At 41.8% G+C, this 12649-nt stretch overlaps 6 protein-coding genes across 6 annotated transcripts; 4 read left to right on the forward strand and 2 right to left on the reverse strand.

The window, feature by feature from the left end:
- Positions 1-225: 225 nt before the first annotated feature.
- Positions 226-903, reverse strand: pli1 (E3 SUMO-protein ligase pli1; the record flags this gene model as incomplete). The annotated part of the gene is made up of 4 exons (XM_064822613.1): positions 226-345; positions 398-524; positions 582-745; positions 841-903. 4 exons carry the CDS (start codon positions 901-903, stop codon positions 226-228), a joined length of 474 nt encoding a protein of 157 aa, XP_064679213.1.
- Positions 904-2366: 1463 nt separating this feature from the next.
- On the forward strand, positions 2367-3749 carry END3 (endocytosis defective- protein; the record flags this gene model as incomplete). Its single annotated transcript, XM_064822614.1, has 3 exons — positions 2367-2574; positions 2632-2826; positions 2887-3749. The coding sequence occupies 3 exons, from the start codon at positions 2367-2369 to the stop codon at positions 3747-3749; spliced, it is 1266 nt and encodes a 421-aa protein (XP_064679214.1).
- A 720-nt stretch (positions 3750-4469) lies between these two features.
- rpl36_1 (ribosomal protein L36) lies at positions 4470-5218 on the forward strand (the record flags this gene model as incomplete). The annotated part of the gene is made up of 3 exons (XM_064822615.1): positions 4470-4835; positions 4898-4988; positions 5052-5218. 3 exons carry the CDS (start codon positions 4470-4472, stop codon positions 5216-5218), a joined length of 624 nt encoding a protein of 207 aa, XP_064679215.1.
- Positions 5219-5288: 70 nt separating this feature from the next.
- Positions 5289-5681, forward strand: PYK1_2 (Pyruvate kinase; the record flags this gene model as incomplete). Its single annotated transcript, XM_064822616.1, has 1 exon — positions 5289-5681. One exon carries the CDS (start codon positions 5289-5291, stop codon positions 5679-5681), a length of 393 nt encoding a protein of 130 aa, XP_064679216.1.
- A 44-nt stretch (positions 5682-5725) lies between these two features.
- Positions 5726-6408, reverse strand: ATC70_003254 (uncharacterized protein; the record flags this gene model as incomplete). The annotated part of the gene is made up of 4 exons (XM_064822617.1): positions 5726-5914; positions 5970-6023; positions 6078-6281; positions 6340-6408. 4 exons carry the CDS (start codon positions 6406-6408, stop codon positions 5726-5728), a joined length of 516 nt encoding a protein of 171 aa, XP_064679217.1.
- Positions 6409-6644: 236 nt separating this feature from the next.
- Positions 6645-11069, forward strand: SNF1 (Protein kinase; the record flags this gene model as incomplete). Its single annotated transcript, XM_064822618.1, has 10 exons — positions 6645-7451; positions 7513-7836; positions 7890-8222; positions 8275-8363; positions 8422-8539; positions 8600-8745; positions 8809-9097; positions 9154-10083; positions 10142-10486; positions 10554-11069. 10 exons carry the CDS (start codon positions 6645-6647, stop codon positions 11067-11069), a joined length of 3897 nt encoding a protein of 1298 aa, XP_064679218.1.
- Between the last annotated feature and the right edge of the window lie 1580 nt (positions 11070-12649).

The following is a 12649-nucleotide window of genomic DNA, read 5'->3' on the forward strand; positions in this document are numbered from 1 at the left end:
TTCGTTCTAATAAGAAACAAGGATTATGATTACAGCTACAATACACAACCTCTAGACTTGCCTCAAAGGATTCGTATATCTCTCTGTGATGGAAATAAGCATGTGCAAATATACGGTACAGACGTCTTGCAATGGACTGGAAATGTTTGAGAGAGGGTTCAGGCACAGAGATTCTGATGAGAGAGAGAGAGAGAGAGAGAGAGAGAGCGAGTGAATACAATGCATCTACCACATGTAAGATGGGCAATCAAAACCCTTGACTTGCCTGCTAGGAAAGTATTTTGAGTTATTCAACAGGATAGTTGCACCATCTAATGTGTGTATGATGTAGTCGATTGCAGGACACTATAGAGAATCAGAATCATGTAGGTCCATGTAGCAGTGTCTATCGACTTACTGATTGAGTTGATGGATGTGCAGCACATAAATACAGCCATCCGTCTGCCTTCATCTCTGGGCAATGCTGCTTTGTACACTCTGTTTCCAATGCAACCACCAACAAACTGAGTTCCAAGCACACTTGACTATACAACACACATTATTACAGTGTTGATCATGATGGTTGCGTTTCTGTGTTTTACCGTAAATGCTCATATTGCCACACTTCATCATCTACATTTTCAGGCAGTTCAATGATACGTTGTACATCGCTGCAATCTAATCGGATCAGTTGCTGTAGATATTCTTGTACATTAAAGGATGATTCCAAAGAATCCAAGTTTTCGAATGGCCATTGAAACGAATCCTGTTGTAAAAAAAAAAAAAAAAAAAAAAAAAAACTTATAAATAACTCGGTCGCTCATCTTTTTTTTTTTTTTTTAAAAAAAAACTGATTCTTACTTGTAACCGTCTACCAGGGTATAGTCTTCTTGGTACATGAGATGATACAGCAGTTTCAGTCATTTATGTTGTATGTTTTAATCAAAAGGGAAAAGAAAAAAAGAAGAGTGAAAACCAGAAACTCCTTTTTTTTGTCTACAAACGTTGAACTCCTACTTCTAATAGCGTTTCAATCCCCCCCCTTTGCACACATTGAATTGTGTGCAAATCATGCCAGACATGATCAGGCACCTTCTTTAGCCATTTGAGGCTGACATTTTTTTTTTGGTAAAAGCAACTTGATTTTATTGGCATATCCTCGTTTACGCAGGATAGATTACTCTTGTAATCTGCAGTTGACGGCCAAATCATCATACGTCTACAAAGCAGGCTTCTGATCGTTCGCTCTACTCAAAACTGTGCGTTTCAGTCTCTAGGAATTGCTAATAGTGTTGATCGTTCTATGTACATATCAATACATAGGATGACGGTTGTTGTGCTGGATCAGATAAGTGAAAACGTGTATTGTTCACTATGAATGACACAAAGGCAAATCATGTGAATGAATGGCTATCAAGAGTGGATATAATGGTATGTTATGATGTGATACACTACTAGAAAGCAGCTGCATCAAGCCGACAGAAGAATTGGTGCTGTGTAATTGCAGAGCAAGGGATGGAGTTCATGCTGTCTTGCTTGTTGGGTACGATGCTGGATGTCGAGCTGCAGCCAGATTTTGATGTGCCATTGGGATTTCGCAAAAGCTGGGAGCTCGAGTCCATCCTGAATGTGCAGATTCAGTCGCAACCGTAATCACACTCTGTATCATTTACCAACGGCTTGAAATGAGAGTACAAGTGCTGTATTGGTTGTCTTCCGCAATCGCAATGATGCGCAATAAGATCATTGATGTAGATAACCGGGGTTATGTGCCCGTTCGGAATACCCAGATCTAGTTTTGACGATCGTTCTTGTTGCGTCAAGATACTCTAGTGTATGCTATATACAAATACATGATGAAACCACTTTGTTGTTGTATGTAGAAGCATGCATAAACGACCGAAAAACAAGCAAGCATAGGCTTGAGGAGGATCCACATGTTGCCTTAAATGGCGGTATTGGGATCATAGCCCTGTCTCATACTAATGATATGGAGCCGCAAGCCAAAAAGCAAAAAGGCAGATTGCACTGTATTAAATGTCCAAATGGAGATGTTTATTCGACTATGGCATCCAATCCAAATATATAAAATAACAACAACAGCCATTTTTTGTGTTCCATTCACTGGGGCTTAGGGAATGAAAAAAAAAAAAAAAAAAAAAAAAAAAAAAAAAAAAAAAAAAAAAAAAAAAAAAAAGCCAAAAGGGCAATGTGGGCATTTCTGTGTAACTGGTTGATGGGATCATGCATTCAGATATTAATAGATTCAAAAACCAAACCAATTGATATATAAAGGGCCTGTCTATTCTTGTCTGGTTTTCTTGTTCTCCCACTTCTTTACTGCCTTAATTTATTTATTTATTCAACCACACAACTATACACATACAATGAGTGCCGATCTACAATCATTCATGGGCCGCAGAGGAGTCAAGGCCATGGGACTTGTCTTGCTCTTGTCCTGTCTAGCATTGCTCGCTAAATACTACACATACGAGCCCAATTCATCCCACTTTAGAAGAGCATTGTTCTATAGAAATGACTCTTCGGTACAGCAGGGCCAATTCAACAGCCATTTCAGTTGGACTGATGGCAATGGTAAGTGACCCAACATGTGGCTGTCAATGGCAATACAGTGGCTGATACATGGCATAGGCGGCTTGCATCAATTACCTATCGAAACAGTGTTATCAAAGTCGTTTTCGCTATCTTCTTACTCTGAACAATCCCAAATCATCCCCTACTACTACAAATCTGCAATGAACATGACGGGTGAGGACATTACCATTGTTACACTGGTTACAAGAAACCGAATTCCCAATCTAGCAAAACTTGCCACACAATATCAAGGTACTATACAAGGAAACCACTAGCTATCAAATGATGTCTTCTAACAGTAGCTATTAATAGGCCCTATCTCTACCACAATCCATATATCAGATGACGCTGAAGGTGAATACACGCTCGAGCTTCTCCAAAAGGCCATGGATAAGAACCCCAACATGCGCAAATTCGTCGATGTTCATGTGGTCCGTGATGAATTTGATCGCGAGTTGAATCTCTGGCGAAACGTTGCTAAACTGTTTGCAAGAACCGAATACGTGATGCAGCTTGACATCGACTTTTTTCCATGCACTGATATCCGCAAGTCTGTATTGAACAACCCCAAGGCCATGGAATTGCTGCGTTCAGGCGAGGCTGCTTTGGTGATACCCGCCTTTGAGTACGCCAAGCAGGAAGAAGGCTTGGACTATCGTCATTTCCCTACCAACAAGCCCGATCTTGTCAAACAATATAATGATAACAAGGTGGAGATGTTTCATTCTTTCTGGCTGCCTGGCCATGCCCCCACGGATTACGAGCGCTGGATATCAGACGAAAAGGAAATCTACAAAGTAACTACCTATCAACACTCTTACGAGCCCTATGTCATCTTCAAGAACCAGGGCTCTCCATGGTGCGACGAGAGATTTGCTGGCTATGGTAGCAACAAGGCTGCTTGCTTGTACGAACTCTACATTTCTGGCGTCGATTACTATGTATTGCCCAACGACTTTATCGTGCACCAGACACATGCTTATCCTGATGAAGCCAGACAAGTTGAGAGATACTACAACCGCAGACTATACACGCAATTTAGAGAAGAAATCTGTATCAGATTGGCTCGCAGATTCATCACCCAAAAGAAGTGGGATCAACCCAAGTCTGAGAACCTAAGACAAGAATGCGCCTCCATCAAACCCTTCCAAAGAGCCATCGGAAGATTCGTGTAGTAGGCAGGCACCGAACTCTGTTATTTTCCCTCTTTTTTCCCTTTACAGCATGAAATCCTATACATAATACACACTTACATACACATCTCTTTCTTCACCACATCACCCAACCAGCATCCGAAGCTACACATGTTTGGTTAAATTGTACAGTTCCTTTGTTTCTAATCCAAATAAACAGACCAAATAAAAAAAAAAAAAAAAACTCTATATACAGTCAATATTTGCCAACAATGTTGACAATGCACTCTTTAGGCATAAGCCCGTTTCTTCTGTTGGTACATCGGACACTTGGCTTCCATGAACAGGCTTGTTCAAAAGGCAAAGCTGCTGTGTGCAACCTGAACATGGGCTTGAAAGTATACAGCCAGTGATTGAGTGAGAGCTAGCATAGAGTGCTAAAAATACCTTGCCTTCAGAACGAATATAGTAAAAAAAAAAAAAAAAAAAAAAAAAAAAAAAAAAAAAAATAGATGCACATTTGTTTTCCCAGTGTCAAGCTATCAAGATGGTCAAATTCAAAATCATCAGCGTTCATCGCTGTCGTGTGTTGTCAAAATGGATCCACACCATCCAAATGATGTGAGTGATATTTGACGCATGTAAAAAAAAAAAAGCTTATAAGCTATAGATAAACAAACCTAGCTCAAACTTGAACAGAGCATAAATGAGACATTTGATATGCGGTAGCCATGAACAACGAGCATTACACTTTGGTATACTATGCTATATAACGCTTATTCTCATAAACTATCAAAGTCTAGAAGAAACACGCTCTCCTATCTCAATGTCATGGTGGTTGGCTCGGTTGGCTCTGGCAAAACTGTCTTTGTCAGAACCTTTTGTGAAACATTGAAGCATGATGTGATTCAAGGCTCCTTCCAGGAATCTAAGCCCATGGTGCTGAGGGATCCACTGCGACTTACAGACGAGCTCTACACGGTCTCAATGCACATTGTAGAGAACGGCCAGCGAACAGCACTCACCATCACTGACACACCGGGGTTCACCACGGGATACGCAGTAGATCACCAGCTGAGGTACATTGCAAAGTACATTGACTATCAGTTTGAGCGCACACTTGCTCAAGTAAGTAGTAGATCAAGACAAGGAAAAACACAGCCCACCTAGCTAACACCCTGATGGTCCAGGAATCCAAAGTCAAGAGAGACGCCAAAGCATCGGACACTCACATTCACTCGTGCCTCTACTTTATTGTCATCAAGCACATCCAGACGATGAGTGAGGCTGATAAATAGATCCTTAAAATGCTGAGTACGCGTGCCAATATTATTCCAGTTATAGGCAAGTCAGATACTTTGACAGTGGCTCAACGCGAACAAATCAAATCAGTATTCAGACGAGAAATCTTTGATATCCTGCAAATTCCAATCTACGGCTGCATTGATATCGACGACGAGGACCAGCATACCAGCACACCAACACCCACAACAGATGAACAGAATGCTTAACATGCTGCAGGAATGCGTTGAAGAGGACAGGGACGAAGACGCAGGCGCTCTGATCGACTATATGCACAGCATGCCATTCACGCTGGTCGGCTATGAAGAGGATCCTGAAACAGGGCGTCCACTCAATCTCGCCAATATCACCAACAGCAGCCGCCTCCTGGATCAAGATGAAGACAAGTCGTTGTCCCCCGCTACACCCAGCACCAGACGCACCAACAGCCGCATGAACAGCAAACAGCATGTGCTTGGAAGACGTTATCCCTGGGCAGTGGTTGAATGCTGCAATCCTACACACTGCGACGTTTCACTGCTAAAGACGACACTGCTTTCAACCCATAGAGACATGTTGAGATTCGATACGTTTGAGCGATTTTATGAACAATACCGCACAGAACAATTATCCAATCGTAAAGTGAAGCACATGATGAGAGTAGATTCCAAAGCAGGTGTACCCTTGGTATAAAATCATCCTTCTAGAATAAAAGCTACTGTTTATTATTGATACCATTAATGTCGAAATCCTCGCAACGATTCAGTCGCTTTTAAGCTCAAGCTGCTCGCTGTTACTCCTCCCGTCTTTTTCGCCTTGTTCATCTCGTTTATCGCTGCCACGATCTCGCTCATATTTGTCTCTAACACTAGTCCACCCTGAATAATCTCGGATAAAATGGCATGCACTTCATCAAAATGAAAGATCTATGCATATTTTAGCAGGTGTCATCCAGTTTCTCTGGTTCTCTTTGCAACGTACCAGGTCCAACTCGCACACATTTTCAAAGCATCTATCCAAGCTCTCCACAAATACCTATTCTGCTGCTTTAGTATAGTCGTCTCTTGGAGATTCACAAGCTCAGCTTACTTGAATAAGATCCAATATGCCCAACTCACTCTCGCTCTCATCCACGACAAACACAAAGTAGAGAGTAGCGTAATGTCTATAGATAACACGTGTATCTTTGCCGCCAAGCAGTTTACTTCCCTCCAAGAAATTGCATGCTGTGTCTGGTCGTTTTGAAACGAGGGAGAAGATTTCTTGCACTAGCGCTTGTTGCGTCGCAATGTCCTTGAGTGCGAGATTTAATGTATATATATCGGATGCCATTGGCGCACTGCTTACTTACAATTTGCTGGTAGAATTTGATTAATCGAGGTTTGCCGTGGTTGTTAAAGATGAGCACAGACTTGATCATGGTGTTTAGAAATAGGAAAAGAGAGAAACCAGCCTCTGCTGCTTTTCAGGCGTTGAGAGTCCGTTTCTTGGATTGCAATTTATGAGGTGCAACTCAGCCCATCCTTTATTCGCTCGCATCAGGCACCAAACCATTTTACACACACTGTTTTCTTCTTTATTAATATAGTCTCTCTTTTTTTTTTTTTTCGTTTCAACCTCTCTTCTTCTCTCTTTATTCACACATAGAAGACAAGGATGCAAGCAAAGTCGTCTACATTGAGACGTGGTTTAGGCAACTCTAGAAGAAATGTGCGAACATTAAATCCAGCTTTTGTTTATGACTACACACTGCGTTGCGCTATTCACGCCTGTCTCGAGGAGAACAGCAAGCAAAAGCTACAGCCCACAAGCAAAGAGCAAAAGAGCAACAACAGACACTCTGTGCATTTGAGCGGTGTAAGTGATGTCTTTGGTAACATTGCAGACAAGTTTGGCAGCGAGGAACCCAACAAAGACAAGCTCACCAAGCCAGTGGTCGTTGGTTTGTTGCGTCGCTTGGACGATATCAAGGACGGGAAGGATGTCAGCAAACCAGAGTACCTGGATCGCCGCTTCATCTCCATTGTGAGACAAGTAAGGGATGTCGTAAAGCAGCATCGTTTCCGTCCTCAAGGCTCTATCAACGACTTGGTGATTACCTTTCTTCGAACCAGCGAAACTGAACTTAAAAAGTCTGATCCTAATCCAGCCGTATGGTTTAAAGACCTGGATCGATATGTGGTGCTGTTCACAGAGGTGCTGCTGCTCACGCTGAAAGAGGATGCTCCCAACTCGGCTTCTCAGGAACTGATTGACACGTTGCGCAAATCCATCTTGCCTCCCAAATCAAAGCAGCAACAGCAGCAAGAACAAAGAAATAGCAATCCAGTAACCAACAATGCTGACATTCTCGACATTATTGAAAACTTCCCTATGGTGAAAACAGTCCAAAACCTGTTTCAAATCGAGGATTCTATCCATAGGCAAAAGATTCGTGATCTGAAGGCTGTTTGTACGGAATCTGTAAGTGTGTGCCAAGGAGACTAGTAGACAGGATCATCAAAATGGCTCAACAATGCACTAGAATTTCTTTTTAGACCTCAAGCAGTGTATCAATGCTGTCAACACAAACCAGCCGTTTCCTGGCAGAAGAGAGGATTTTGCTAGTCAGCAGGCATATGATACATGGGTAACCAGAGAAAAAAAGTATCTGCAAGGTTTAATGACCATCATGGTAACAAGCCCAACCTTCTCGCTCAACATCAGCAACGAGCAAGACGTTGGTTCTGCAAATCTGTTATCGGGAGGCGGCGGTGGAAGCGCTGGATCTGGCCCCAACAATGTTGGCAGACGACCTAGCGATGCCAAGAGAAGCTCTGTCTATGGCAATCTCTCTTCTACGGATGATGTATGTAGACAGACAGCGATGCATGTCGTAATTTTACTGACACGCCTCTGTAGAGCCCTTACACATATATCCCCAACGATCCACGATCTTACTTTCGTCTATTGATGAACATGTGCATGGATCTAGATACAAACATTGCTCCAGATACAGAGCGCGCCAAGTCAAGTGTCTTGTCGCAAGCCTCAGAGGATCTTTTGAGAGAGTGTTGGAAGACATGGCGCTTATCCCCGCCATTCAGAGCCGTACTCTACCTCGAGCTGATCAAGAATCGTTTGGATACAGATGAATCTCAAGGCGAAGTGGACATTGATGAAGCAAGCGATGCCATGCGTGCTCTTGACAAGTGTTTGAAGGAAAATGAGATTCGAAATTGGACTATCAACGATGTAAGAATCAACACATTGAATGCCGTTTCATAGCTAACCGCTCGATGTATAGCGTGAAAACTTGATCCGAGTCTTTGAAGGACTCAACGAAACCTGTCTCCATTCTCTTGCAGATTCATTGAGTCAATACTGGAGAGTCAAGTAAGTTAGCAATGAAATTTGCGGCTGACGTTTTGCATCGTACGCTGACATACAGTAGCCCCAACTATGTCAAAGATCAAATCGCTCTACTCGACAGCATCTACGAAAATCCTGCGTATCTGGAAGACCATCCTGATCCGATCCGTCAATTCAGTTTATTGGAAGAAACCATTGCAGTAAGTTTGATATGAATGTCGTCTGTTTTCACTACGCTACATTGCTTACAACTTAAACAGGGCGCAGCTGTGTCTCGTTGGCGAGTGCTGGAGAAATCCGTGTTGAACCCTAAAAATGATGATATGACCAATTTGATGAATATGGCTGATAAGCTGATCAAGGAGCTCGTTAGTGTTGCCAAAAAGTTTAAGAAGCCGCTCAAAAAGTAAGCATGCATGGTGCGCACACACGTACACATTACCTACAATTAACCCTATTTCCATGGTAGCACACTGCATTTACCTGGTATAGTCATGGCCAGACAAATGCCTTTTTTTGTCCTGGAAATGGAAAACTGGGCATTCCTCCCTGAAGCAAGGAATGCACCTATTGATCTCACATTTCAGTTGTATGACAAGGTGCTCACGTTGAAGAGATTATACGATCAGTACGGTCCTCGACAGAAATCTGCCTTGTTTAAAGTGGAATCGTGGTTCTTGTTGCATGTGCGTCGCTGGCTAAAGACGACGGCGGGTGAAACGCCTGAATGGGTCAGAAATGCCATTAAACAAGACGAGGTAGGTCTAATCCGCCATTACGCTTAACAGAACAACTCATTTTACTTGCGCTCTAGTTCAAATCCATCAATGAAACCACGCTGCATTCATCCTCAATTGTTGACTTGTTCACCATGTTCCATCAAGCGGTTGATTTTGTGCAAAAGTTGGAGTGGCCAAACAATCTACAAGAATGTCGATTCAACACAGCCCTTTCCAAAGTGATTGGCGTTGCACTTGAACAATATACCATGGAGTTGGAAGAGATGATCACAATGGACATCTATCCTCGCGCCTACAGAGAAGACGATACCAACGCCAGTGCCACCTTTTTTGATAGAGCTCGTTATCAGCTCATTGGTAATCGCCAACATGGCAAAGGCAATGAAGAGCCTTATGACTTTATGGCACAAACGTGTGTCAAGATAAACAATATCGAGGGTGCTCGTGCCAAACTGGATAGATTATATCAAAATATGGATGTGGATGAGATTGCTCAGGAAATGAGAGAGTACGAATCCCAACTACCTATTACAGAAAAGAAGGAAGAGCAGCCTACAAACTACCTCTACTCTATCAAGGTTGTACGCGCAGAAAACTTACCCCCTGCTGATAACAATGGATTAAGTGATCCTTATATTGTGCTTGAAATCGACTCGAAGCCTATTGCAAGAACAAGAACCGTGTATGAGACCTTGAATCCTCGCTGGGACCAAGTGTTTGATATCTGGCTCACAGACGAGACCATGGATGTGTTGGCTCTGGTCTATGATGAGGATGTGATCGGTGCTGACGAAGAATGTGGTGGTGTCTGGTTTAAATTAGGCCCCTCTTATTATGGCGATTTCCAAACGCATGAATTGGTCTTGAACTTCAATCCTCAGGGAAAACTTGTTTTGCGTATCAGTATGGAAGGTGAAAAGGACGATATTCAGTTCTGGTTCGGTAAAGCTTTCCGTGTATTGAAGAGAGCAGAGAATGATGCTGCGGGCCTCATTGTAGATAAGGTAAAGCAAGTTGCCATGGTTTTTTGGAGCAAAATACACTAACAGTACCTCCATGTAGATGGGAAGCTATTTCCGTCAAGTTTTGAATCGCAAGTCTTTGGATAAATTACTGGGGCGTGATCGCAGTTTCTTTTCGTCATTCTCTAGAAGCAGTAAACACGTTGATCCCACACTACAGGATTGTGAAAACTCTCTTGCGCCCTTGTTGGATTATTTGGAAAAGAACCTCAAGATTTTGAACGATAACTTGTCGGAAACCAACATGCAACTTGTTGTATTGAGAATTTGGAGAGAGATTCTTATTTCATTGGAAAGCGTCTTGTTACCACCACTTTCAGAGCAACTGTCGGAATGGAAACCTTTGGATGACTATGAGTTCCATGTTGTTTATAAATGGCTAGAGGTAAGCAATCAATGCAATAACATTGCCATTCAATAAGGTGCACTGACACCTGTCGTTTGCCTATCAGCTTCTCAAAGTATTGTTCAATGGTGGTGAAGATGGCGATGCTGTTCCACTGGATAAACTAGAGAACTCTCAATACTACGCTCTTTTAGCCATCAACGCAGCCTACAATTTGGAAACCGAGAAATTGATCGAGGGGTACAACACCACTGTTAAGAATCAACTCGAGTTGAAGCTACGTGGAGGAAGAAAAGTAGACAGAAGTAAATCAGTATACCATTCTAAAAACACTGTTAGAAAGAGAAAATCAAGCGCTCGTAAATCTGCTTCTATCGAGCTTCCCAATAGCGACACTATTCTTCGTATTCTTCGTATGAGATCTGGCAGACAAGTGCGTGATTTCCTACACAATGAATTCGAAAAGCGTAATAATCCTACAGCATACATCAACAATGCTACAGCAGCAGCAGGCACAGGTACAGCAGTGGATTCAGAAGGACATGAAATTCCTGCAGTTCCTACTATTCCAACCAATGATTTGACGCCTATTACTGAGCATGATACTATGCCGCTGCGATAAATACATGCTTTTTTTAACACTATTACACATAATTGAAATAAAGTTGGTACATTGCTACCAGATTTTAATTGGCAGAATAGCAACTTGAACTTGGCAAAAAAACACCTGATAAAAATAGCAAACGTCCGTTGCACATGGTAACTGCTATAAAATTAAATTTTGCTACAAAACCTCTCAAACCTGCTTATTTACAGAACGAAAGATTATCAGATAATTGCTATCTTTTTGATCTATGTAATGATAGCAAGTTTGCGTTTTGGGGTTGCTAATATGATCTTTTTTTACATGGTAATTCCGTGTTCTTTTTTAGTTTTTGTAATGTCAAACAACAATTTCAGAATTGGTTCTAAAACTTGTGCTTATTAATGGCAATATTCATGCAAGTACATGAAAGACTCCCTCTTCACTCATGCGCCGAAGGAAGAATTCAGGACAAACCCGTACCAAGCCCTCACCACACGTTTGTGGTAGCAACTATGCTCAATAATGTTTTCAACAATTTATTTGTATTTGCCCTGAGGCTCTTTACATTGCATAACATAATAAATTCATTGTCCCTACATACTTTCGAAGCCTCAAAGAGAAAACAAGTTGACCTTGTAAGCATTTCGATGAACTGCCGTTATTAAATATAGAATGCATGGATAACAATAGAGCTATTTAATTATCCACCTACTTTTCATTGGCTTCAAAAGCATCTATGATTCCTTTCACAATTAGAAGAACGTTGAGTTTGCCAGCCGGCGCCACCAACCGCCAATATTAATTCCAGCTCAGACTCATAGTCTGTTCCAGATTGGCCAAATCTTAGTGGTTTTCGACTCGATCGAACCGTTTTTGCAGGTTCGACTAAGTAAAATGTGATGATCATCGTATGGCTCTTTAAGCTGTCCCTGGTGGTAGGGCGAAGTGGTAGAACTCCCGTATGCCAACGGGAGGATCCCGGTTCAAATCCTGGTGAACGCAAGTTGTTTGATTTTTTTGACGTAGTACTGATGTCCTCGTTTGGTGTTTTGTGCTCTTATCCATGATCTATATTTTGACGATTTCCGCAAGACTGTACTGGCTCTAGGAGTCGCACCTTATTAGTAGTAGATTTCTTTCCCAACTTAGTTCAAAAAATATCTTATTCCCCTTCTTTGCAGACATTGGGTCCACCAACAGTCTTTTCTATCCCTCAGCATGACATTTAAAGGACTTTAAATAAAACCTGGAGCTCGACTTCCCTACAAAAAAAAATGGCTCTTTAAGCTCTCTTGGAGTGCTTTTCAAGGCGCATCCAATAGTACCAAGTAAGATGGATGTTTTGAATAAACCTATTGGGTAATTTACGAAAATATGAAAAGAGGTTTCTGGCCAAAATGTCGAAATTTTACATATCAAGGTCCCACAAAGATGATTTTAGGGGCTACTTTGGATCGATAGAAACATATTGAATTAATATATACCATAGTAAAAGTCTTCATTATCAAGGTAAAAAATGCAATCGTTTGATTTTCGATGAAAATCATGAGGGGTACCTCATGCTTTTTGGTCGATTTTTGGCCATGTTTTTTTGGTCCCCAAAAAGTTGAGCAAAG

This window comes from Mucor velutinosus (genome assembly GCF_035048745.1).
Source record: "Mucor velutinosus strain NIH1002 chromosome Unknown tig00000165, whole genome shotgun sequence".
Lineage (NCBI taxonomy): Eukaryota > Fungi > Mucoromycota > Mucoromycetes > Mucorales > Mucoraceae > Mucor > Mucor velutinosus.